At 35.0% G+C, this 25,410-nt stretch overlaps 1 protein-coding gene and 1 pseudogene across 7 annotated transcripts in view; one reads left to right on the top strand and one right to left on the bottom strand.

Moving 5' to 3' along the window:
- EPHA6 (EPH receptor A6) overlaps positions 1 to 25,410 on the top strand; it is an 867,085-nt gene that overhangs the window by 525,039 nt on the left and 316,636 nt on the right. For 4 of the 7 annotated variants that reach the window (XM_041754994.1, XM_041754978.1, XM_041755036.1 and 1 more), the window contains 2 exons: positions 13,558 to 13,682; positions 17,856 to 17,912. In XM_041754994.1, coding sequence (XP_041610928.1) covers positions 13,558 to 13,682; positions 17,856 to 17,912 — 182 coding nt within the window. The remainder of the gene's footprint in view (positions 1 to 13,557; positions 13,683 to 17,855; positions 17,913 to 25,410) is intronic. The other 3 variants (XM_041755016.1, XM_041755005.1, XM_041754987.1) reach the window with 1 other exon arrangement.
- LOC121472145 lies at positions 6,385 to 9,071 on the bottom strand (annotated as a pseudogene).

The following is a 25,410-nucleotide window of genomic DNA, read 5'->3' as shown; positions in this document are numbered from 1 at the left end:
CCCATTAAAAAATGGGCAAAGACCTTAACAGGCATTTTTTTCCAAAGAAGACATACAGATAGATGGCCAACAGACCCATGAAAAGGTGCTCAATATCACTAATCATCAGAGAAATGCAAATCAAAACCACTTGACGGGATGAGCACTGGGTGTTATACTATATGTTGGCAAATCGAACTCCAATAAAAAAAAATACATATAAAATAAATATAAAAAAAGTAAAAAAAAAACAAAACCACATGATATATAACCTCACACTTTTCAGAATGGCTAAAATTAAAAATATAGAAATAACAAGTGTTGGCAAGGATGTGGAGAAAAAGGAACTCTTGTACACTGCCTGAAGCCGCATATATTCTTTTTTCCTATACATGCATACTTGTGATAAAGTTTACTTTATAAATTGGGCACAGAAAGAAATTTGTGCTAATAAAAATAGAAGGGTTATAATAATTTACTGTAATAAGAGTTACATGAATGTGTGCTCTCTCTCAAAAGATCTTACTGTACTATATTTACCCTTGTGATGATGTGAGATGGTAAGATGGCTATATGATGAGGTGAAGTGAGGAGAAGGATGTAGGCTGTGACATAGTGTTAGGCTACTACTGACCTTCTGACAACACATGAGGAGGATCATCTGGTTCTGGACCACAGCTGACCACCAGTAACTGAAACCATGGATAAGCAAGCATGGATCATTTCTTAGTGGTTTTATGATAAGGGCCAATTTTTGCCTCTGTGAGAAAAAATTTAGTTTCCCCAAGAAGCAGGGCAAAATTATGTGACTAAAAGCTATAAATATAAATCAAAGAGAAATATACACAAGTTTTAAAAAAAGCTGCCCATTGATTGAAATTGATCTCTAAGTCAAAGCAGAAGACCATGATAAGAATTATACTAAGTGACATAATTCTAAAACTATTAAAGACAATAGTACACACATTCAGGATGATGTTGAAAATTACTTTAATATTTTATTACAGCATAGGCACCAACCAGAGAGAAGACTGTTGGCTGTAAACCATTGATATGGCCACCATAATGGCATGCGAAATGTCCTGATTTCGACATCAGGTCTTCCTATCTTGTTCTCCTATCATTTTTCCCACACTTACCTAATATAATTTAAATATTCAGGAATTATATGTTGCTAAATGAATTATATGTTGCTGAATGTCATTATCTAGTTTTTGAAATTAATATTACATTTTATGTATGCCTCATATATATTGTGCCATTCATTGCAAGTTAATGCTAAGAAAACAAATTCTATTTGGTTGCATAAACTCACCTTGCAAATGTATAGACTACATTTTTATTGATTTTTATTGACATACTTCTTTCCTTATAAATAGAATTTAGAAAAAACACAGAACACAGTTATTTAGCATATCATATTATGTTTCAAATGAAGTATAAGAATGCGGCAAAGATTTGCATTATTCATTATGAATAATAATCAATTTCTTTTAGTTTAAAAAAATCTTTGTAATACTATTAGCTTCTGTAATATATAAGGAACAATGCCATTTGGCTTGTTAAGAAAGTAATCACAAAAATCGAGGCAAAAAGGTATAATCTGCATTGAATGCCTTTGAAGGTACTGTGAGAAAGAACATGAAGTAGAAATTATGAGCGAGCAGCCAGCATGAGAAAACACAGGCTTTTCCTCTTCATGCAGCCAGTGATTTGTAAACAACAATTACTAACTAGAGAAAATGAGAGGAAAACACAGAGCTCAGCCAGGTGTTATTTTACGTCAGTGATTTACTCTGCTATTTGATCAATGATGAGAACAAAATCACCCATATCCTCAGGAAGCCATGAATGTTTCAAAGCAGCTGTGGGAGCACCTGGCTACTTGTCCTAGACAAAGACTACCTCCATCAAGGAAGAATCAAGATTTATTCGTCTCAGCTTCAACCAGAAACAATGCCAATGAATCTGCTGTTGCATGCCATTATTTCTTTAATGAGAGAACAAAAGCAGTTTTACGGTTCCATTTCTGGTAACTTGGCAGGAATACACTTGCATCCTCCTGAATCTGTTGTGACAGGATCATTCAATGTTCTCTTAAGTGGCCAGCAGTATAAGTACTTTCACCCTTTCTATATCTTCTGGAAATACACACACACACACACACACACACACACACACACACGAATATAGATCTCACTTTCAAAAAGTAAGAGAAAAAAAATTCCCAAACACAACTTTCTAAATTTTTTACATCTAGATTTTATAGAAAACATGAAATCTTCGGATGGATGCCTACAAATCTGTGGAATCCAGCAGAATTTTACTGATCGAGATGTGTTAAACTGTGGCTAGGGAAAGTGGGAGCACCGTATATGGGGTGGAACACATATGACCATGAGGAAAATGCCTTTAGAATTAGTGAAAAAAGCAGTTCATCTCGAGAGCACCCTCAAGCAATAATCAAGTAACTCAATATTTTGCTTTTGCTTTTTTTTTTCTCAATCTAAACACTTTTTTTCAAATAAGATGGTTATATAATGGGAAATGCTGAAAATTTAAGAAACTAGTCCAAGATGAATTTTAATATTATACAAATAAATTATAGCATATCCATTTTGATCAGCACTATAGGTTCAAACTCATCACTTTCCATCTTATTTTCTGGTGTTTTTATATGTTACATATTATTATTTCCTTACATTAATGTACTCTCATAAAATTGTGGTCATATGCATGGAGTATACGAATCAACTGGGCAGTGCTCCTATGGGATCATAGGGGATTTATAGAATGAAAACTTAAAAGGCAGGATGATTGTTAAGCCTTGGATCAAGATTTAAACAAGTTTTTTTTTTTAACAAGTTTTGAATAAAAGAGCTACTCACATAAAAGTTAGCTGGTGTGTTTGTGTAACACTGTCCTAGGTCCTATGGAGGGAGGTTCAGATCCTGAAATGCCACAATCACAGGGTACAGTCCATAAGTACCAGACTTAGTCTAGGGCCCATTCCTTCATTTTATGTGGAACTGGGAGTTGCTTCCTGTTTGATTCTATGTCCTCACCTTGAAAATGAGAATAACTGCATCTACAAAGCTACAATGTGTATAGGTGATGTATGTGAAAGAGCATGGGAAGTTGAAAAGTGGAGTATATGATTATATATTCTATAAAGAGGAATATCAAGAGCTTATGATAAAGGCAGTCAATTGCTAGATGTCATGAGGACTAGATAGTAAAGCTTTTAGGAGTTCAGATATCAAAATCAACTCCATTAGAAGTGATTAAAGAAGTCTTAAGCTAGTCCATGGTTCTATCTTAAAGGGAGAAAAAAGGTAATTGCTATGATTTTATCTTACATTTTGAACAATTCCTAAAATGTGAATCTTTCTTCTCAAGTTCCAACGGTTATCCGACAAGTTGTTTCACAGCCCCAAAATGGGACTGAAATGTTCTGGTCTGTTTATGCACCTTAGGTGCCCAACAGCACAGAAAAGGAATTTTTTTTTGCCTTCTTGAGACATCTAATAAGCATAAGATGTCTCAACCATAACATTTATAAGACTAATTTTCATAAAGCTTCTTGGTTTAAAATACTTTGGAAGCCAATGTTCTTTCATCTAGCTTCCTCTACAATTTTGTATCATCATATAAATTCAAGGATGACAAAAATACAGGGAAAGACTAAAGTTTGATGACTCCTCTGTAAGCTGCATGTATTACTTTATAGCCATAGCTTATAAATCTATTCATATTGGGGTTTAACTTTTTTTAATGTATTAAAATTTTAATTATATAATTTTTAAATATTTTATTTATTTGAGAGAGAGAGAGAGAGAGAAAGAGAGAGAGAGAGAGCACCAGCGGAGGGAGAGGGAAAAGCAGACTCCCTCACTGAGCAGGGAGCCCCACACAGGGCTCAGTACCAGGACCCTGAGATCATGACCTGAGATGACTGCAGATGCTTAACCAACTGAGCTTTTCAGTTGTCCCAACTTTTGAATTATATTTTTGAAAACAACTTCACAATATCACATTAGTTACAATTAAGATTAATCTGGCTTTTTGAAATAAAATCATAACCTTTTCAAGTAGTTTCAAAGTTATAGATAATATATGTATTTGTTAATGTAATTTAGGCCTCATTAACTATTGATCAATTGTTAGATTTATTTCTGTTTTTCTCTGTTACATCTAGTTCTCCTAGGCTAGCATGAGAAACCACTATTAATAGCTTGATGTGATCCCATTTAAAAGTGTATATATGCATATATATTATGCATATGTATGCATATATATTCATTATATTTTTAATAGACAGCCCACAGTTCAATTTTATTCAGAGCAAAGGGAAAAAAAAAAAAAAAAGCTTTTGATCTAGAAGAAACTCAGCCACAGGTTTGAAATCTATGCTCAAGAATTCTTAGTCCCAAACGGGGATATCACCTATTTGCTTGTCTCTGTTCTCATCATCATGCTCAGAATGAGGGTCAGTCATCTTTATGGTAGATGCACCATCAAATGACCTCTTTAAATATTGCTGAATATTGGATAGGGAAACTAGGTCGTCCTTTACCTTCTCATTCATCCTCAAATCTTCCAACATGGCCTTGATACTTTGCAATTTAGTTATATTATATATAACTTATATTATATTTAGTTATATTATATATAACTTATATTATAAGGTAGTTATACAATTTAGTCATACACTTTAGAGGTATCTGCTATTTATAAAAATCTTTTTGAATCATAGCATGAGTGTTGATATACAACTTGTGTTTGTCACCTTATGTATTGACCTTATTTTCTCGTGTCCTCAGATCCACATCATTTTTAAAACAGCTTCATTAAAATCTATTGTACAGAGTTCTTTCTAGTGTCCAAACTTTTTGTCTTTAAATGTAGCAACAAAATTTGTAGAACTTTATCCATTCATTATATTATTTTAAAGATTTATGATTTGAAAGTGTTATCACTTAGGTACTTCCTTTCCACAATATTAGTTAAAATTATTTTAGTTGTTTATGAATAAATTACTTTCCTGGTCATTTTTTCTTTTCTTTTCTTTTTTTTTTTGATGGTATTTAAGTGGGCTTATTTTTTTTTTCATATACCTGGAACATGATACAAATTTTGTAAAAGATTTTTATGTATTTATTTACTTATTTCAGAGAAAGAGTGTGTGTGTGTGTGTGTGTGTGTGTGTGTGTGTGTGTGAGTGAGGGGAGGGCCAGAGGAGAGAGAATATCAAGCGGACTTCACTGATCATGGAGCCTAAGGGAGAGCTCAGTCTCAGGACAATGAAATAATGATGTGAGCCAAACTCAAGAGCCAACTTACTCAACTGACTGAGCCACCCAGGAGCCCATGATACAAACTTTTGATGAATCATCTGAGGCCCAGAAGTTACAAAGCATATTCAAATATGACTATAATATTATATTTTCAATCTATTTATATAATTTTCATATATACTGTATATAATACAGCTCAAATAATAGTACTTTTACCTAGAATAATTTCTAGAAACCAGTTTTCCTGAATTCCTGATTTTAATATATTGAGATGTTATGAATAAGGGAATTGTTTGAAGTTATGCTGAGAAGAGGCACATTCCTGATTTTTCTATAGAGCCAGGCTAACTTTCTGAGATTCTAGTGAATAGCATATGTTAAATTCCTAGAAAATACTGGTACAACATATATCCTTTTACTGAAAATTGGTAGTTAATAATAAGTTCAGCAGAATCTCAGACCGGTCTAATTTGTTGATATTTTTTTCCTTTGTAGTTCAGGGAAATTATTTTCTAGCATCTGTCATATAAACAATTTCGCAAACATCCTGGAATGATATAATAGTCAATAGGAGTGTTTGGCATAAATTACTATAAACAGCAGCCTAAGGACAAGCTTAACAGTGAGTATATTAAATCAGCCAGTCATAAGACTAATAAAATAGAAATTAAAAAGGCACAGATAATGCTGAGAAGAGTTTAAAGATAATGCTTCAGGTCTTACTCTGTATAATTAAGTGCTAACAGTGCTGTACCACTTTGAATTACTACTAATAAAGTGATTTTTTTCACTGTGGCTCCACAGGTAGTGAGAGTTTTCAGTGCACCTATTTCCATAATTTTTAAAACAAAAAAAAATATTTTTTGAAACGACAGACAAAAAATAGTACTAATCACTTTTGTGACAATACACAATTACTCAAATTAACTCGTACTGAGAGAGGGAAAGGGGGACCATACTGATGGGCCTTGCCTCACACAAGTGCATGTGGATGGGTGCAGGGCATTTGTCATTATTGCAAAAACTAACTTTAATCTTTAGTTTGATTCAATGTTGCTTTTAGTATGATGCTGACACCAGCTGTGTGGAAAGGGCCCTGGAGGGATGTTCAGAGCAGCACACACCTGCGGCTCTTCCTCAGTTCGGGAGGCTCCAGGGCAGCCAATATTGCTTCTTCAAATAACATATTTAGGCCTCGCTGTGTAAGCAGAACACTCCACATACTTGATGGCCTTCAGGTGACGAGCCAGCTTTTCAGCAGTCTCTAGAGTGGTAGGCTTCTGTGTGGCAAGTTTCTCAATCATAGAGGGGTCATCTCGGAGATCAATTTGGGTCCCAACAAGCAAGAAGGGAGTCCTTGGATGGTGGTGAGTTATCTCAGGCACCCACTTCTCCTTCACATCTTCAAAGGAGGACAGAGACACCATTGAAAAACACTAGAAATACATCCGTTTGTGGATCACTTAGTGGTCATTATCTGTCATAATCCTCTTGCCCCGCAGTATCCAAAAGTCCAGGAGTATGTGGCTCTCCACCAAGTAACTGTGACTGCCTAGTTGTCAAAAGCAGTCGGCACATATTCAGATGGCAATTTGCTGTAGGATGTCAGGAGAGCTGTTTTAGCAGCCGCACCTCTGCCCCCAGTGACACACTTAATTGTCTGCCTTGCAAAACAGTTGTGTATTCACTTTAAATATTTCAAATTCTATGATGACCTCAGCTTCTCCACCAGAACATTCTATTTCCACAGTTTTTCACTTGGTGTTTCAAGCTATCTACCAGCATCACGTTGACATGGGAGGAAGAAGTAGAGTGAGCAAGCTTTGTGTTACCTGATATTAGTATTTCTTTGGGAAAGACTCTTCAAATTCAAAGCTAAGGGCTTTTTGAAATATAGAAGAACCTTAACTTTGGGGAAAACCGGAAAAAAAATGGTTCTATCTCACCAATTACTTATGGTGGGATAATCAGAAAGAGGAACATCTCTCCCCTTTTTAACAAGAAAGGCAGAGAAGTGAAAAACCTGAAAAATTGTACGTTAAGGAAGGAAAATCTTTAGGACCAGAGTACCCAAAATATTTTTTTCAAAGTATTTTTAAAAGAAACAGATTGAATACTTTTATAAGTAGTAAATATAACAAAATGAATTAGGTAAGTAATAGATAGATGTCTTTTTAGCACTGTTTTGGAAACTTTTTTTTTTTCTTAGAAATTTGTTTTTTAAAACCTACTCACAGGCAGCCCAGGTGGCTCAGTGGTTTAGCGCTGCCTTCAGCCCAGGGCCTGATCCTGGAGACCGGGGATCGAGTCTGCATCAGGCTCCCTGCATGGAGCCTGCTTCTCCCTCTGCCTGTGTCTCTGCCCCGCCCTTCTGTCTCTCATGAATAAATAAATAAATAAAATCTTTGTAAAATAAAAAAAATAAAGCCTACTCACTTTCCCTACAGAACCATAAATGTATCCCAAATTAAGGCCTTTAAAGTGAATCAGTTGAACCATTTTAAGTTCCTTATTGCTACTATAACAAATTACCATAAATTTATTGTCTCAGGAACAGATATTAATTATCTTATAGTCTGGGTGTCAGAAGTCCAAAATGAGTCCTACAGGTAGAAGACAAATATGTCAGAAGGGCTGGTTCCTTCTGGGGGCTCTGGCAAGAATTCATTCCTTCCCTCTTCTAGTTTCTCCTGGTTGCCTGCATATTTTGGCTCACAGCCTTCTCCTCTGTAGACAAGTCACCTCCTGCCTCCTTCTTATTACACTTGTGGTTATATCGGGCCCACCTGGATAATAATAATTTTGAGATGGATAACCTTTCCATCTCAAAATCCTTAGCTTAATCAAAAGTGCACAGTCTCTTTTACCAGAGAGGAATATTCACAGGGTCTGGGGATTAGACATGAATATATTTCTGAGCCAGTATTCATCTTATCACAGCTGTCACATGGCTTAGTATACCAGAGTTGTTATTTCCAGGTACAGGAAAAAGACAGAACTTAGAAAGAAAACAAAGCATCAGTTCTGCCATAAGTATGACATGCATATTTCAAACTCATAACCACATTTCAACCACATGGGGCAAGCAGGTAATAATATATATTACCATTGAACTCTGATTCAGGGAAACATCAAGAGAAAAGCACATGAGGCAGATACTGCTAGGATATATTATGTTGTATAAAGCACAGCGTGTTTAATCAACATTTCCAAAACAAGATGCAGATCAAACATAGGTTTTTTTTAAATTTTTTTTTATTTATTTATGATAGTCACACAGAGAGAGAGAGAGAGGCAGAAATACAGGCAGAGGGAGAAGCAGGCTCCATGCACCGGGAGCCTGACATGGGATTCGATCCCAGGTCTCCAGGATCGCGCCCTGGGCCAAAGGCAGGCGCCAAACCACTGCGCCACCCAGGAATCCCAAAAATAGTTTTACGCATGCTCTCAGGTTTCAAAAATGTCAATTCACATGATAAACATCACATTGACAAAACTTCATACGTAAAATCATGGTATTGATCACAGCATATCCCTCTCTCTGGCATCTACAGAATGAAGCACTCCTATCTGTTCTTGCTTTGCAACTAAACCCATCAGTTCATTAGCAAAGGAAAAGGGAAAATCAGTCTTAAAAGTCTGTCCTGATTTGCACCTTCTGGTGTATATCATTTACTCATTATGTTATTGTTCTTTGTTTACATTTCGTGATGCCATTGACTATATTTTCCCTAACGCACACACTCACATACACACATACACAAGCACACACATCTCTCTGAGAAGGAGCACAGGGAAGAAAAGAAAGGAAAATAATTTTTAAAAAGAGAATGAAAAGGGCTAAAAAAAGGACATGAAGAAGGAAGAGAGGAAGGAAGGAAAAGGGAAGGAAAGGGGATAGGAAGAAGAGAGAGAAAAAAAAGGAGAGAAGAAAGAGTATAATAGATGAGCAAAAGTGAAGACTTAATTCTGTTAATGCTAAACTTTAAGAACCAGGCCCTAGGTTGAAGTTACGGGAAGAAAGCAATGACTCTATGGAAGAATATTTTAGCAATTAGAGATTTTCCAAAGGAAATAGGTGACCTTATGAAGTAGTATACTCTTTACAGCAACCACTGAAGCAAGAAGTGGATAATCAGCTAACAAGGACATGTTGAGAGATTTTCTAGATTGCTGAAAAAAATGTATGGAATGACTTACAAGGTCTATCCTCGTCCTAAGATTCACTTTTAGGATTTTCAGTGTCACAAACATATGTGCGTAGGAGTGTGCTCTTGCTCTCCCTCTATCTCTCTTTTTCACCTAACCACATACACAATTGAATCTTAATTGGAAGCAATATAATTAACTGGAATAATTTACTGTTCTTTCAGATATTTCCATGCAAGCATTAGAAAATACCACTCATTGTAATGTGAATAAAATCTCCTTTGTTCACTAACTCCACTATGTACTTTTCTTCTTTTGCCACATAGTTCTTGGTAAACTACTTGAGATTCAGAAAATGTAGTAATCAGAAAGGTTTGTATTAAAACCATTTTCAAAACTGTGGTAATCTATTCAATAATCATTTATTTTGAAGGTCAAAGCTAAGGTTTTGAAGGCTAAAGAAAGGAGGTATATCAGAAATACAATTCTACTGAAAACTATACTGAATACACAATTCTGTACTCAGGAAACATTGCTTGAGCCTTCAAGTTTTTCAGTTAGTCTCTGATCTGTCAGACTCCAGAAGATATTATTTCCCTATTTCCTTCTCTGACTTTTTAGAATCAGAAGTAAAAATCAATAGTTGCCCTTGGTGTTCCAAAATTAGTTTTCCTCATGTGGAGGAATAAATGTGTTTTCCCCTTTAATTTTGTTGGTACTACTGTGTTGTCACAATATGTCAAATTCAGATGTTACATAAACTCGGGTTATTAAAAAAACAAATTTATTAAATATATTCAAAACAAATTTTTGAGGTTTCATGTATTAAAGCCATATTTTAAAATAAAATTCCATATGATGCTAGCCCTCTCAGAAAATAGAAAATGCAGCATTTGGGGTGTATATTGACCTATAAATTGTTTCCCACATCCTGTGCTTTAACTCATTAACTGTTTAAAATGTGTGCCTAGTGTATATTGTGCAGCTCCTTCCAAAAGCAATATATTAATACACAGTATGGCTCAGAAAATCCAAATTACATAAAGCACTTTTCTCTGTAAAATAATTGAACAAAATAAAAAATGTGTGCATAAAGTTTGAGAACTCAAACAGGATAATATTGGATACTTCAACATTAGGGGGATGATCTGATAAAGTATAAACAAAATTGAATATTCTATCCATTAAAGTAATAATTATGGAGACAACAAAAATATGAAACAGGATTTTGAATATATGGTTAAAATATAATTATCTAAAATTATGTATATTTTATGACTATATAAAATATGGATATTTACATATGACTATATAAAATATGGATATTTACATATGGTGTGCAAAAGTGAAAAAATTTTAGAGTTTATATAGTTCTTCCACCCTGAAGTCCATCTATAAGTGAAGAATCTATAACTAGAGTAGTTAGAGAATGGTATAGTTAATAGTACTTCCCAGAGTAGTTAGGGAATAGATTTTCATTATTTCTATTTTATGGAAGTATAGGAAAGGACTCATAAAATCTAGGTGATGTACCTTTACTCTTAATTAACCAGTAGAGAATTGGAAATAGAAAAGATAGTACCTATGTATAAATCAATAGTCATTCTAATATGCTGCCGTAATTGAATTTATTATCAGTTTTGCAAAGATTATACCATTTGACCTTGAGTGCTAAATAATTATGTGGCAAAATGTAGTATACTGGTAGTTTTAGTACTTATGACATTGTACATTAAACTGAAAATTAACCATAAGATAGTATACATGAAAAAGAGATTTTCAAAATTTGTAATGAACTGATATATTTAAGTCAATTTCTAATTTGTATAATTGACCTTAAAGTTATAATTTTTCTATATAGCTTCATTTAACACATTATTATATTACAATTCAAAAACATTAATGCAATTTCCAACAGGAATAAATTTATTAATGGTAGCTTATTAGTAATGAATATGACTCAATGTAAATAGTAAATTATCTGAGCCTTCTTTCATACTCACCATGCTATCCATATCTGTTTTAGGTTATAGCACAAACTTCCATTTTTAGAAATATTTAGTAATTATCACTCATTATTTAGGACATATTGTAGTGCAACAATAATGCTTTCATTGAACAGCTAGAAAGAGTTCTAAATATAATTTCTAGAATAGTCATTTCCTTAGGAGAATCAGACTTGTCATTTTCAAAAGTTTATCCTTAAAAAACAAAGGCAGCATTCAGAAAAAAAAAATACTGGAGTCTTTCTTAGAAACTTAATCATAGAGAATCAGTTTTTCAAGTTCTATTCTCACTTCCAATTGGTTCATTTGAATAGATTTCTGGATATTAGCTGGAAAGACACTATGAGTTTATCATTATAGAGTTTTTATGTACCTTCCTTGGTCTGACATCTGTATTTCCATTTCCCATAGGAAAAACAAACTGACCTACTCCTCAATAACATCAAAATAATTATTCATTTGCTTTAACCTTCAACATAAACACATAGATTCAATTTTTTAAATGTTAATTTGCTTTTTAAGCTTTTAACCATTTACAGGGTTCCAAAGTAAATCTTCAAGGGAAGGCAGATTTGGAGACTTTTATCTTCTAACCTTATAGTTTCCATCCTATTGTCTCCCACCCCTGAGGGTATCCAGTGTTATCATTTTTTTATTATTCTTGGGTTTAGCCTTACTTTGCTTTTTATACATTTTTCCCACCTTACTTTATATCCTGAAAAAAACTTCTTTATAGTATTTATGGTCATAGTTCTCTGGTGGATGTAGAATAGTTTATAGTTCTCTGGTGGATGTAGAATAGTTTTTCAATCAGTCCCTTTTTGATGGACAGTTCAATTGTTCCCAATATTTACAAATAAACCTCAGTGAGTAGTCTTGTAAATATGTCACTTTATGTTTCTTCATTGTATCTTTGGGATAGATTCCAAAAAGCCCAAGTGTAAATGAACATATAATTTGCCTTAAATTGTTGAATTTCCCTTCATAAAAGTTGTACCATTTTGCATTCCCACTGACAATGTATTAAAGAGCTTTTCCCCATAGCCTAGTCAACAGAGATTGGTGTCAAATTTTTGGATTTTTGCCAGTCTGTTTGGTAAGAAATGGAACCTCAGTATATTTCATTTATATTTCTCTTTTTATGAATGAATTTTAACTTCTATGTAAAAACATACTGTTTTTAAAAATTAGAATACTTTAAAATGACTATTTTATTAGAGGAAAGAATGTATGATATATACATGCAAGGGCAATTTCGGAAATTTAATGCAAGTTTAGGTTAGGAGGGATGCCTGAAAGGCTCAGCAACTGGGCTCTGCTTGATTGGGCATGATCCTGGAGCTCAGGAATGGAGTCCTGCTTTGGGCTCCCTAAGGGGAGCCTGCTTCTTCCTCTCCCTCTGTCTATGTCTCTGCCTCTGTGTGTGTGTGTGTGTGTGTGTGTGTGTGTGTGTGTCTGTCATGAATAAATAAATAAATAATCTTTAAAAAAAGTAGGTTAGGATTGGGTTGTTAAAACAATGTTATAAAGGGGGGAGGGAAGGACATGATTCTGAAAATAAACTTCAGAAATTAATTGTTACAATTTTATTCAACTGTCACAGAAATCATGCAGAAGAAATAATTCTCCTGTTGGATGCAATAATTTATGGTTAAGAAGTTTGTGACATAAACATTTATAAAGTACTAAGACTTTATAAAGTACCAAGTCTTGAGGAGAAAGAAAAGCCTATAAATGATCTTGTAATTGCAGAGTATTTTTCTATAGCAGACTTAAATTTTATAATATATGTATGATCCAAGTGTATTATACTTCATGTCATAGCCTAAATCAAAGCCAGTTTATAGGGAAATGCCCTCCTCTAACAAAGACTATGATGAGGAGCTCTGGCTCTCATTCCTGGGCTATTTGAGTTTTCCTGTTCCCTAGTAACGTTTCTAAATATATTTTAATACTCTATTTGGATTAAATAGAGTAGATCCTAAGGCTTTCTTTTTAATCTGACATCAATAATTACTGTCCTCTTCAACAAGAGTTCTGTTTTCCTTGGAAGACAAAATATTAAATAAAGGATTATGGAGAATGATTCCTGCCAATTAATTCTTAGTTATTTTCTTTCCTTTCAGCACCTTCCCTGATAGGTGTGGTAAGGAAGGACTGGGCATCCCAAAATAGCATTGCCCTATCATGGCAAGCACCTGCTTTTTCCAATGGAGCCATTCTGGACTACGAGATCAAGTACTATGAGAAAGTAGGTCTTATTTGGAGCTTCCTAAAAAACTACATATACATATACATATATGTGTATATATTGAGCATGTTGTTATATTATTTTACTTTAAAATCTGTTCTTTGACCTAACCTCATACCTACTATGTCTTTGAAAACCCTCTAATTTATTATTATACTTTCTTAATTAATTTGTTTTACATCAGATTATAAAGTAGAAGACACAAGATGTTCATTTCTGTCATGACTTACAATAGGGATTTTTTTAATATAGTAAGATGTAGTAACTCCTTCAACATACAGTTTAGTTGACATAACATTGTTTTTGAATTCATTTGGAAGACGTGGTAAAATGGAATTGCTATAACCTAGAAAGAGTTTGTGTAACACATACTGTTTGCTAATGAGTTTAAAGGTATAGTTCACTATAATTTGGAAAGGATGATTTAAAGGATAAGTGGAAATAGCTGATGGATTAAAATTTTTCTTTACATTTAGTTCGGCTGTTTCACTTTTTAAAGAATCTAGCAAGATAAATCTGGTGAATAAATCAACTTAATCTTAATTTTCATTTTTGTCATAAAATTATTCTCAACTACAATATTTTCCCAAGTTATATACTTCCTTACCTTTATTGTATTCACATTCCTCTTTCTGTTTCTCTCCCTTTTTCCTCACCATTATGATATTGTGACTATAGACACACAGCAGACCACAAAGCAATTCTGATATGTCTCATTCTGCTAATACTGCTTTGGAATATTGATAAAGGGAACATTAAATTTAAAAATAAAAATTATATATAATTTCTACTTGTATGCTACAGTAAGAAGGAACTTCTTTTATACCAGATGCAAAGGGACATCACAAATAAATTTTTATTTCCTTTGAAGAGATACAGGACAAGAACAGAAATAGAAGTCTCCCTTCTATTCTATTGCTTCTGAGCAAATATAAGTTTGAAAAGGGATAGGTAACTCAGTAGCCTGCTGTATCTATTTTTGACACTCTAATAATTTCCACATTATGTCGTCAATGAAAACTGTCATTATCATGAACTCCCGGGAATAACTCCATAGTCTAAGAAAGGAGAAATTTACTGAGTTTTAATTGGATTACAGATTCGTACATTAGCCAGGCCAGCATGTGCTCAGAAATCCTGTTGAGCTACCCTTTCAAATGTTATAACCTCTAGCATGCTGTCACAAAATATACATATTTTCTACTAGTTTAAATAGATCTCTGGTATGCAAAAATTCTCATTATTTAAAAAAGCAATGGGCACATATATAAGCAACTTTCCAGAATCAGAATACTCTTCTATATTTTTTGAAGGCTGCATTTTATACATAGAAAATAATTCTCATTTTATAGTCATTTACACTTCATATGTTTGACGATGAAAATAACTTACAATTTCCCATAAGGACAAATCTTACAGATTCTGTAAGATTAAAAAAAAGAACCATATTCATCCAATTGGAATTTCAGAAATCAATAATATTCTGACAGATGGTAATTGACATAATTTCCATGTTTTAATCATAGAATAGATAGTTATGAAGGAGTCTATTTTGTAAGAAAATGGCAATTATCCACTGCTAATGGAGTTACTAAACATGTAGTAAACATAGAGTTGGAATCCAAGGATTCCTAGTTCATGCCTGTGGCAAAGAAAACTCAGTTACTCTCCCTGTTTCACACTTCACATTTACAAAACGGAAAGGAAAGTATCAACTCTTCCAGTGGGTTGAAAAAGTCAATTTTATAAACAAACCTCCAGATGAAAGGCACACTAAATCAGTATTAGAAATCATTTAATTTAAGGAAGAATTAAGGAAATATTTGACACATAATACAACATTGAACGAGTATACAATAGCATGAGAATTGTATACAAACTAAATAAAAAACATTATCTTTTCATACAAATACACAGTATATAGACAACTAATCCAAGATGTTAGACTATGAAGCCTTTCAGAGAGAACATAAAATGACTGATAGGATTAAAACTCTTCCCAACTATGGCTTCATATTGTTAACTGTGCATTTTACCTATATGCATCTATAAAATGATTTCTACTTCTAAGCAAATATTTTTATAAAACTTATAACTAGAACAACTCTTAAAGTGCTAATTTCCTTCTTTATTAGGAGCCAACCTAAATATTCGGTAAGAAAAGATACAAAGAAATATATGTACAAATCATCCTAATTTTAGAACATAAATATCCTCCAGGTGTGTATATGTATACATGACTATACAGATACAGAGAAGTGTAGAATGAACAGAGTGTGCCCCATGCTGTCTTGAATGTCGCCTGTTCACTTGAGTGGGATGGGGGACAGAAGTACCTGATGGAGGTGAGAGAGAGGGGGACGTAGCAAGCATAGATAAATATGAATGGGTGGGTGAGTGGATGGATTCAAAATAGATTTGCTTTTTGTCTTAGACCTAGTTGCCCAAAAGCAGACCTGAGACAGGATTTTGTAAGCAAGTGATTAATTAAGAAAGCTCCCAGGATAACTGATATAGAATCGGGAAGCAGGAATGAAAAAAATGCCAGTCAAACTCAGAGTGACCAAAGGGAGCTCCGGAGTATAAATTATATATCAGAATTTATCCTGTGAAGATAAAGACACTGAGCTGCCATAGTCTGGCTCCAGGCAATCATTGGCTACAAATCTTAATGAGATGTGCAGGAAAAACAACAACAACAACAACAACAACAACAACATTGGCACTTCCGGTTCTCTGTATTGACTTTCATAACCCACATTTAGGTCTATAAAGAAAGTGCCAGTTACAAGCCTTTACAGTAAAAAAAAAAAAAAAAAACTATAGACACTAGGTGAGACGGGAGAGCAGGAACAGATAAAGGTGATCCATAGGGGTGGTTGCACCAACTATTAGCTAAGGTACTTCTGTGCTCAGGGAACTGTGAAAGAATATTTTATTTAAAGGATTTTATTTATCCATGAGAGACACACAGAGAGAGAGAAGCAGAAACCCAGGCAGAGGGAGAAGCAGGCTCCATGCAGGGAACCCAATGGGGGACTCGATCCCGGGGCTCCAGGATTATGCCCTGGGCCGAAGGCAGATGCTCAGCCACTGAGCCACTAAGTGTCCTGGAACTGTGAAAGAATATTAAGCCTCAGCTCTTTATAATCTTCATGTTCTCTTCAGTCTTTAATATTGGTGCCTCAGTCTTTAACTTACGGCATTTTAAACTTTCTATTTATTTTTTACCAAAGTTTCTCTGTATTGCTAACTCATAATTAATCCACAAACATTTAAGCCATTAATTTACATCATTCTTTCAGGAACTCATGCTATTTTATTAAATTGTCCTGAAGAGCATTGTTCTGTAAAATAGGAAAGAAGTTAAGCTGCTCAGAATGTGAAGTGTCTACAGACACCTGAGGTCAAACAGCATACTGTTGTCACCAGTGACCTTTTCTCGGGGAATGTAGACTATTGGAAAAGGGCCCTGGCCTGAGTGTTCAAAAATTTGAGTTTGGCTCAGATCTTAACTTTCTTAGTCCTGTTTTTTCATTTTTGTCTACTGAAATTAAATGCACACACACATTAAAAAATACTACAGGGAACAGTGTTTTTCACATTATAATTAATATATAAAAATTAAGACTCTATATTGTCTTCTATCTGTGATGAGAGGGATATGGAGAAGAAAACATGTTGTTTGTCGATTATAACTAATTATATATTGTCTCTTGCGTCTCTCCCATTCTTAGTTACTTTTTCCATACTCACAAAGTGTGTCTTTTTTTTAAATTCAAGTGAATATACTTTGAACATGAAAAGGCATTACAATAATGAAGAAAGTCAAATATGTTGCCAAAAAATTCTATTTCATATTTACTTACTAACAAAACAGAGCCCACATAATGAGGGAATTGTTAAAAAAAAAAAAGGCAATTTAGGTGTTACAAACATTTTATTTAATACTTCATGAGGTGGATGGTCTCAGAGAACTGTAAAATGGGGCAGAAGGCAGGAAGCTTTTATAGGTTAAAGAATAAGAACAGAGAAGAGAAAAATTGAAAATAGCTGATTGGCTGAGGCCACATATTTAATCTTATTTGGGACAAGAAGGAAGGAAAGAAGTATAGAGTTGGCTTGGCGTTTGGGGACTGGCTGACTGGATATACTGTATTTTTGGCCCAACAGAGTTTACGTCAACAGGGATACAGAAGTCGTATTGGGTTTGCTGATGTGACACTTCAGGTAGGAGCCACTCAATCTTGGGCCTAGAAAGTTATTTAAGCAAAACTAAGACATTATCTGCTTCCACACCCTCAGTCCCCACCTCAAAAATCTGCAAAGCCTCTTGCAGTCACAAGATACCAGAAATCCCATTGAATATCAAAGATGCCCTTTCCTCATCTCTACTCCTCCCTTCTCTCTTTACCCTTTTTGTTCACATCCTTAATTTTTTCTCTCCTTTTGTCATCTGCCCAAGGCACTTCTCTTTCACCTCTTCCTTGTTCTTTTACTGTATCTCTCAAAGTTAGTCTTTTTTTTTAAAGATTTTATTTTATTTATTTATGAGAAATAGTGTGAGACAGAGACATAGGCAGAGAGAGAAACTGGCTCATCACAGGGAGCCTGATGTGGGACTCGATTCCGGGTCCCTAGATCTCACCCTGAGCCAAAGGCAGACGCTCAACCACTGAGCCACCCAGGCATCCCGGTTAGCCTGGTTAGTCTTTTTTTTTTTTTTTTTTTTAAGATGTATTTATTTATCTGGGAGAGAAAGAGCACAAGCAGGAGGGACAGAGAGAATCTCCAGCAGACTCCATGCAAGTGTGGAGCCTGACCCAGGGGGCGATCTCACGACCTCAAGATCAGGACCCAAGCCGAAACCAAGAGTCAGATGCTTGACCGACTGAGCCAAAGTCAGTCTTGATTAGACTCATTCATGTATGTGTCTGACTCTTGCACAATTCTGTGAGCCCCTCAAGAGAGGAAGCCATTTCTTGCTTGGCTTTGTCACCCAATGCTCAGTCAGTGCCTAACATGGAAACAGCTTGCTCTCAGTCATATTCTGAAGAGGTTAGTAAAAATCTTCTCCTTCAGAACTCATATGTAGGAAATTGAGAAAAGACACGCAGCCACTGTGAGATTACTCTAGCAATTTAAAAAAACACAAAGAAAGCAAGCCTCCAGAACTCCCTGTTTCTACCTATTCATTACAAAGACCCATACACATACCTCCATCAGCTAAAAGGATGTTCTGTTAATAAGTAGAATGTAAGCCCTGGAGGGCAAGAATTTCCTCTCTCCTTTCACATCCCCAGCACTCCGAAAGGCACACAGTTAATAATTCATGGACAACAATATTTGGCTAGTTACATTCTAGGTACTTTTAAAAGTGTTTCGTGGATTGAATAATTCAATCCAAATAACAGTGCTTTGAGATAAATACTATTAGTCTTCCCATTCTACAGATGAGGGAACGAAAGCACAGCGGCGGTCTGTAACTTCATCAAAATCACACAGCCAGTAAGTGGTTGTTAATGCTGGCCTTGGTACGTGCATCACAATTGGATGTCTCAAAAAAGTCAATGCTTTCTGCTGATGCTGATTTTCTGGGCTCCTGGAGGCCAAACACTTCATTACTCTCCAATGCCCATTTTGCATCTGTAAAATGGCAGCGATAAAACATACCTATCTCACCAGGGTGCTGTACAACTCCACTAATTACCAACTGGTAGCTCATTTTGCAAACATGAATCCCCCATAACATTTCATTATTCTCACATCCAGTATTTAAAGACACTGGCAACTGGTAAAGTCTTTTCCTTAAAGTTCTCTTCTTAATTTTTATCACAGTCAGCACTTTTTAGATTTTTGTTCAAGAGGACTCATCATGAGAAAGGAAGCATTTCTTATATCTACATGGTCAGTAATTATCTACATAAAATACTGGATTAATATCCTGCCATTATTTGACCTAGTTTACCCCTGAAGTACCTATTAGTTTTGTACAGAATTATATAATTTTGTGTCATGAGAACAGTGTATTTAAGACAAAAAAAGGGTGAGGAGAATGGTAGGAAACTTTGGATTATGTTATTTTCATCTCTCAGGAGTGATTTAAGGCAGCCTCTTTTGAGAGAAGTTTGCATTCATGATGTCCTTTGTGAAGTCACATACTTAATACCAAACTTAATAGAAGCCTCTTTCTTGCTCCTCTCTTATTCTACTTTCTCAAGATAGTTTTTTCCCAGATAACAATTCAATAAATATTGCTCTTTTTCCCTAAAGATATATAATCAGTAAATCTGTGTCTTTATTTGATTAAAAATACATGCGGAAATTATTGAAGAAATAGTCAACTGAAGAAAGAAAACAAAATCGTCCTTTTTTTATGAAATGCTCAGTATACATTCCTCATTTTCTTTTGTTATATTTCCTTCACATTGGTATTTGCCCAAGGGAAAAAGAGAATTTCCTCTTCACTCCCATGAATACTACTCTTACCTTAATGTACTCATCAGACACAGAAACATATCACCTTCATTCTTTGCAGCCTCCTTCCCTGGTGGCATTCTCTAACTTGTACATTTTGCAATCTAAATGTGAACTTGCGTGTTAAACCTAAATGTGGTTATTATATGGGAACTAAGAAAAGTGTGTTTGAGGAGGGCATTGCAGGTTATGGTTCTTTTGATTGAAGGTGGGTTGTTGGTATGGGGAGTGGGACAAGGATTCACATTGGAAACAAGCTCCCAGGGAATGCTAGCAGTACTGCTCCAAGGACCATGCTTTGAGTTGTACGTCTCTGGAAGCCCTGACTCTCCATTACCCCACTTTATCCAGTGTGGAGAGAGGGAAGATGATCACAACCCTCTAAACATCCTCGTGGACTTAAACACTGCACCATCGTTAGAGGCTAAGACCTCTATAGATGCTGTATGATGCGTATGATGTTAGAACCTTGGGGAGCTGAAGTGGCTCAGCGGTTTAGCGCTGCCTTCAGTCTAGGGCGTAATCCTGGAGACCTAGGATCGAGTCCCACCTCAGGTTCCCTGCATGGAGCCTGCTTCTCCCTCTGCCTGTGTCTCTGCCTCTCTCTCTCTCTGTGTGTGTCTCTCATGAATAAATAAATTAAAAAAAAAAGAGCCTAGTATATTAGTTTGAAGCAAAATGCAATAAATAAGGGACCAAATCAGTTTCAGATAAAATTGAGTGCTTCTACTGGAATCAGCAAATTCCTGAGCTGTTAAAGTTGTGGGTTCTTTTTTCTTCCTTTCTTTTTCATAACCCTTGTTTGTTGCGATGTCCACCACAGAGAAATTGGATATGAGCATTTGGTACTAATTAAAACAGCATTACCTGATAGAAAATGGACAACAAGGGAATTTCCTGATACAAACACTCATTATGGAGATTTCATAGCCAATATCCATGTTATGTAGCAAACACTACACTGCATAGAAGCCTGTCTAGCTGAGTGAGCCCAGGGAGTCCCACTGTGCCTGGAGCATAGATTCTCGTGATAGCGAACCTGGGACTGGTGCCAGCACTGCATCAAAAGCAGCATCTGTATGGTTTACACACATCAAAATAGAAAGAAATTTAAAGAATATTTACGCTCTTTCATCAAGCATGGAGTCTGCATGCACGTGAAAATTACAAGTGTCTACTAACTATTCTAGCTTTAAGTTCTCTCCATCTTCATAAATGTTATACTATCGTTATCTTTTGTTTGCTTTGGAAAAATGAATTCATTTGAAATGATAGAAGCTGAGCTTAGTATGTCAAAGGCTTGGTACATCCAAAAAAAAGGAAAAAATTAAGTGGGGAGAACTAAGCAGTCTATACTTCATTCAAAACTTCATAATACACCTCAATCTATAGACTTAAATGAAGGTTATAAACATAATGAGTGTCAAAATTTACATTCTGTTTCCCAGAACAATAAAGCAATACTCCCTCCATCTTACTCAAAGGGCCTTAGATTTTTTTTTTTTTTTTTTTGGTGAAATACAGTTGCCAGAAGTGCAACCCCAGCCCTGATGTTCTATGTAGGACCAGGTAAGGCTGCACATTCATTAACCACGCTTCTGTCAACTTGCTATATTATATTTCAATCAGCTCTTAGTCCCACAACATTTTAATTCAATTTCATGTCCTAACATCAGAGTCAGTTGCTTTGACATTCCTGGTTGTCCTTTTCTTAAACTGCTTCCTCCTCACTTTCCTGAATTCCCTTTCTTTTTTGATGAGGTTAGGGTAAAGTAAGTTGTTTTCCAATTCAGAAATCCCATGACTACATAAGCTTATTATTTTTATCGTGTCTTGTCTTGCTAGGTGATAGTAGATAAGCAAGTAAGAGTAATGGAAGAATGAGAGATTCGACGCCTCCAAGAAAAATATGAAATATTTTTTAAAATTACAGAAATGGGGATCCCTGGGTGGCGCAGCGGTTTGGCGCCTGCCTTTGGCCCAGGGCGCGATCCTGGAGACCCGGGATCGAATCCCACATCGGGCTCCCGGTGCATGGAGCCTGCTTCTCCCTCCGCCTGTGTCTCTGCCTCTCTCTCTCTCTCTGTGACTATCATAAATAAATAAAAAATTAAAAAAAATTTTAAAATTACAGAAATGTATAAAAAAAATTACAGAAATGTATGTCAAAACCTTAAAGATGAAAAAAAAAAAATCACCCAATCTCTTCAACAATCTCTATATTTTACAACTAAGTTTTTGCATTTCTAAGAAAAGAAAAACATGGCTATTTTAAAATGATTAATTACATAAATTTCTACCTCCTCTTAAAAGTTATTGTTAAGAGAGAAGAAATAATGCGGTATAATATATGGCTTGGAGTAGAGGTTATAGAACCCACCATAATATCAAATTATCAGAGGATCACAAATGTCCCTTTGAGTGGGGAGGGGAGGTAGTGAGAAGGAATACTAGCAACTATTCTGGGTAAAATATTTGGTCTAATGTCTACCAAGAATCAGCATAGTCTTGGAGTATGCAAAATTAGTATTTTTCTATTATCTTTTCATTCCTTCAGAAAATTCCTTCTGGGGAATGACAAGGACACAAATTCAAACTTCCTCTAAATTTTTGATATGGTTTGATGAAAATCAGACAAAAATCTCACTGACAGACACCAATTTTTCTAATGTAATGTCGCCTTGAATTCATATTTCATTCAGCTTTCAAAGAACTACTCTTCCATTAGTGGAAAATGTAAATATAATGTTACTACTCTTGAAAGTTAAATATACAAGTCAGACATCTAACTTTCCATCCTAAAATGATGAAAGAGTAAATACTGTTATATAATGCCTGTAGGTAAATCTTGCCTGATTTCCTAATATAAATTTCAAGCTAAGAGCTGCAATTATATTGTGTTATCTAATCCTTAGCAAGTTTTTCCTTGATCACTGGCCTTATTAAAATGTTGACTGAATCATATTCCCTGGGGAAGAATGTAAGATTTGCTTATTTTAAATGCAGTTAAAAATACAACCATATTTTTGCCTATTCTTTAAACAATTACAGCGTGGAGCTAGAAGTACAAACATAATTACCAATTCATAAATTTATCCTTTTTCTTCTGATACTCTACTGCTACTCTCTTTCATCCAGAACTTTATATAAGAAAATCTATGTTGAATAGATGCATTTATTTCTTCTGAGGATTTTGAAACCTGTAATTATGTGAAAAATCAAGTTATCTTGAGACATTTCCTTTTTTTTTTATTTTATTTTTTTATTTATTTATGATAGTCACAGAGAGAGAGAGAGAGAGGCAGAGACACAGGCTGAGGAAGAAGCAGGCTCCATGCACCGGGAGCCTGATGTGGGATTCGATCCCGGGTCTCCAGGATCGCGCCCTGGGCCAAAGGCAGGCGCCAAACCGTTGCACCACCCAGGGATCCCGAGACATTTCCTATAAAAGATGAGATGGTAGTTTACAGAGTTCATTGTTTGGCCCCATTTTCCTTGAAGGGTTTATTTAGGAAATGCTACTAGAGGAAAATATGTACCATACAGAGGGTAAAGAATAGCAACTTTTCTTGGTAGCCAGTCAGGAATTTGGTAGGGTTTTCTCCCTAACAATGGATCACTTCAATGAATACTTTTGTGAAAGGCATGCATGTGTTTTCAAACTGTGTATTTTTAAGCATCATTTTTTTAGGCTCTGTAGGTTTCAAAAGATTGTAATATTATATGGAAAATTCAACCTTCTTATAAAAATTTTCTGTAAGAAATATGTGAGCTGCTCTGTGCCTCTGCTGCCTGACTTGATTTGCAGATTTTTTTTTATTGCCAGAGGGTAAGTCTAACATTCAAGATTTGTTTGTTTTCCTAGAGTTAGAAAACCAGCCCTTATTTACTGCAAGACCCACATTTGATTTCTGTTGGATAAATTAGAAAAATCAAAAAGAGTTGAAAGCTAAAATGTTTGTGCATTTCTGATCTTTGAAACTGCTTTTCCAATCTTGACTAAGGTAGAGAAAGAAGTCTTGGTGTTAATAACTAAACTGGATTATTAAAAGAACAAAAATAGTACTTACATTTACTGAATACACTACCTATATTAACTCATTTTATGACCTGTTTATTAGCTGCTAGCTAATGAGAAATACCCACCTACTTCATGAGTACAACTTGGGTTTTAGCCTCCAATTGCAAACTTAGTAAGAAACTGTAATAAAAATATATTTAGATATTGATAAAACATTAAAAGTGACTAGACTCTTGTTTATCTAATTTTTCTTCGATTCCTTATTTAATTTTGGTGTCTCTTTGGTCAATTAATCCTGATATTTGTGACATAAAATATTTGACTCACAAAAGCAAAAATGCACTGTAATTTAAAATCATAAAGCAATTGAAATGAAACTGAACTGGGTATTTCTACTACAACTCTGCCTCTAACTAGTTGTAGACCTTGGGTAAGCCCTTAAACTCCTCAATTTCCCTCAGCCAAATTGAAAATGGCCTTAAATTATTATTTTAAAGCTCCCAGGGTGCTGGATGGCTCAGTCAGTTAAGCATCTGCCTTTGGCTTAGGTCAGGATCTCTGAGTCCTGGAATCAGGTCCTGCATGGGGCTCCCTGCTCAGTGAGGAGTCTGCTTCTCCCTCTCTGTCTACTGCTCTCCCTGTTGTGCTCTTTCTATCAAATAAGGAAATAAAATATTTTTTTTGGAAATAAAATATTTTTTAAAAGAAAAATAAAACTCCCTTTCAGCTCTTGACAGTCAAAGGATACAATGCTCTATCTACCCATAGTGGTTTTTGACACACCTGCGTTAGAATTCAGGCTTTGACACTAATTAACTGTATGACCATAGCAATTATTATTTCCCTAAACTTGAATTTCCTCATCTGCTGGGAGACAAATGGTAACAACAAATAAGCTATTATTAGGAATAGATTAAATGATACTTTTAAATTATAAACAATCTTACTACTCAGAAAGAACAAGCATTCAACCTTATTATGTATAGTAGCATAACCTACTAACATTGGCATTAGTTAAAATATTGGAACCAGTTTGGGTTTTATATGGTTCCAGTCCCTGCTCTAAGGTCCTTTACATTTTTGTCATCCAAACAGAATGACATCTTATCCAAACTGCACCAAAAGGATTATTCTATTCTATAGATGATATGGTAATAAGCCGAAAAGGTATAAAGAGGGTAACTGATACACTATGTAGTAAACTACAGAGCAGAACCAGTTCCTACACTT

This window comes from Vulpes lagopus, chromosome 1 (assembly GCF_018345385.1).
Source record: "Vulpes lagopus strain Blue_001 chromosome 1, ASM1834538v1, whole genome shotgun sequence".
NCBI classification, from domain to species: Eukaryota; Metazoa; Chordata; class Mammalia; order Carnivora; family Canidae; genus Vulpes; species Vulpes lagopus.
The sequence above is the reverse complement of the archived record's forward strand: the minus strand, read 5'-3'. Positions and strand labels throughout refer to the sequence as shown.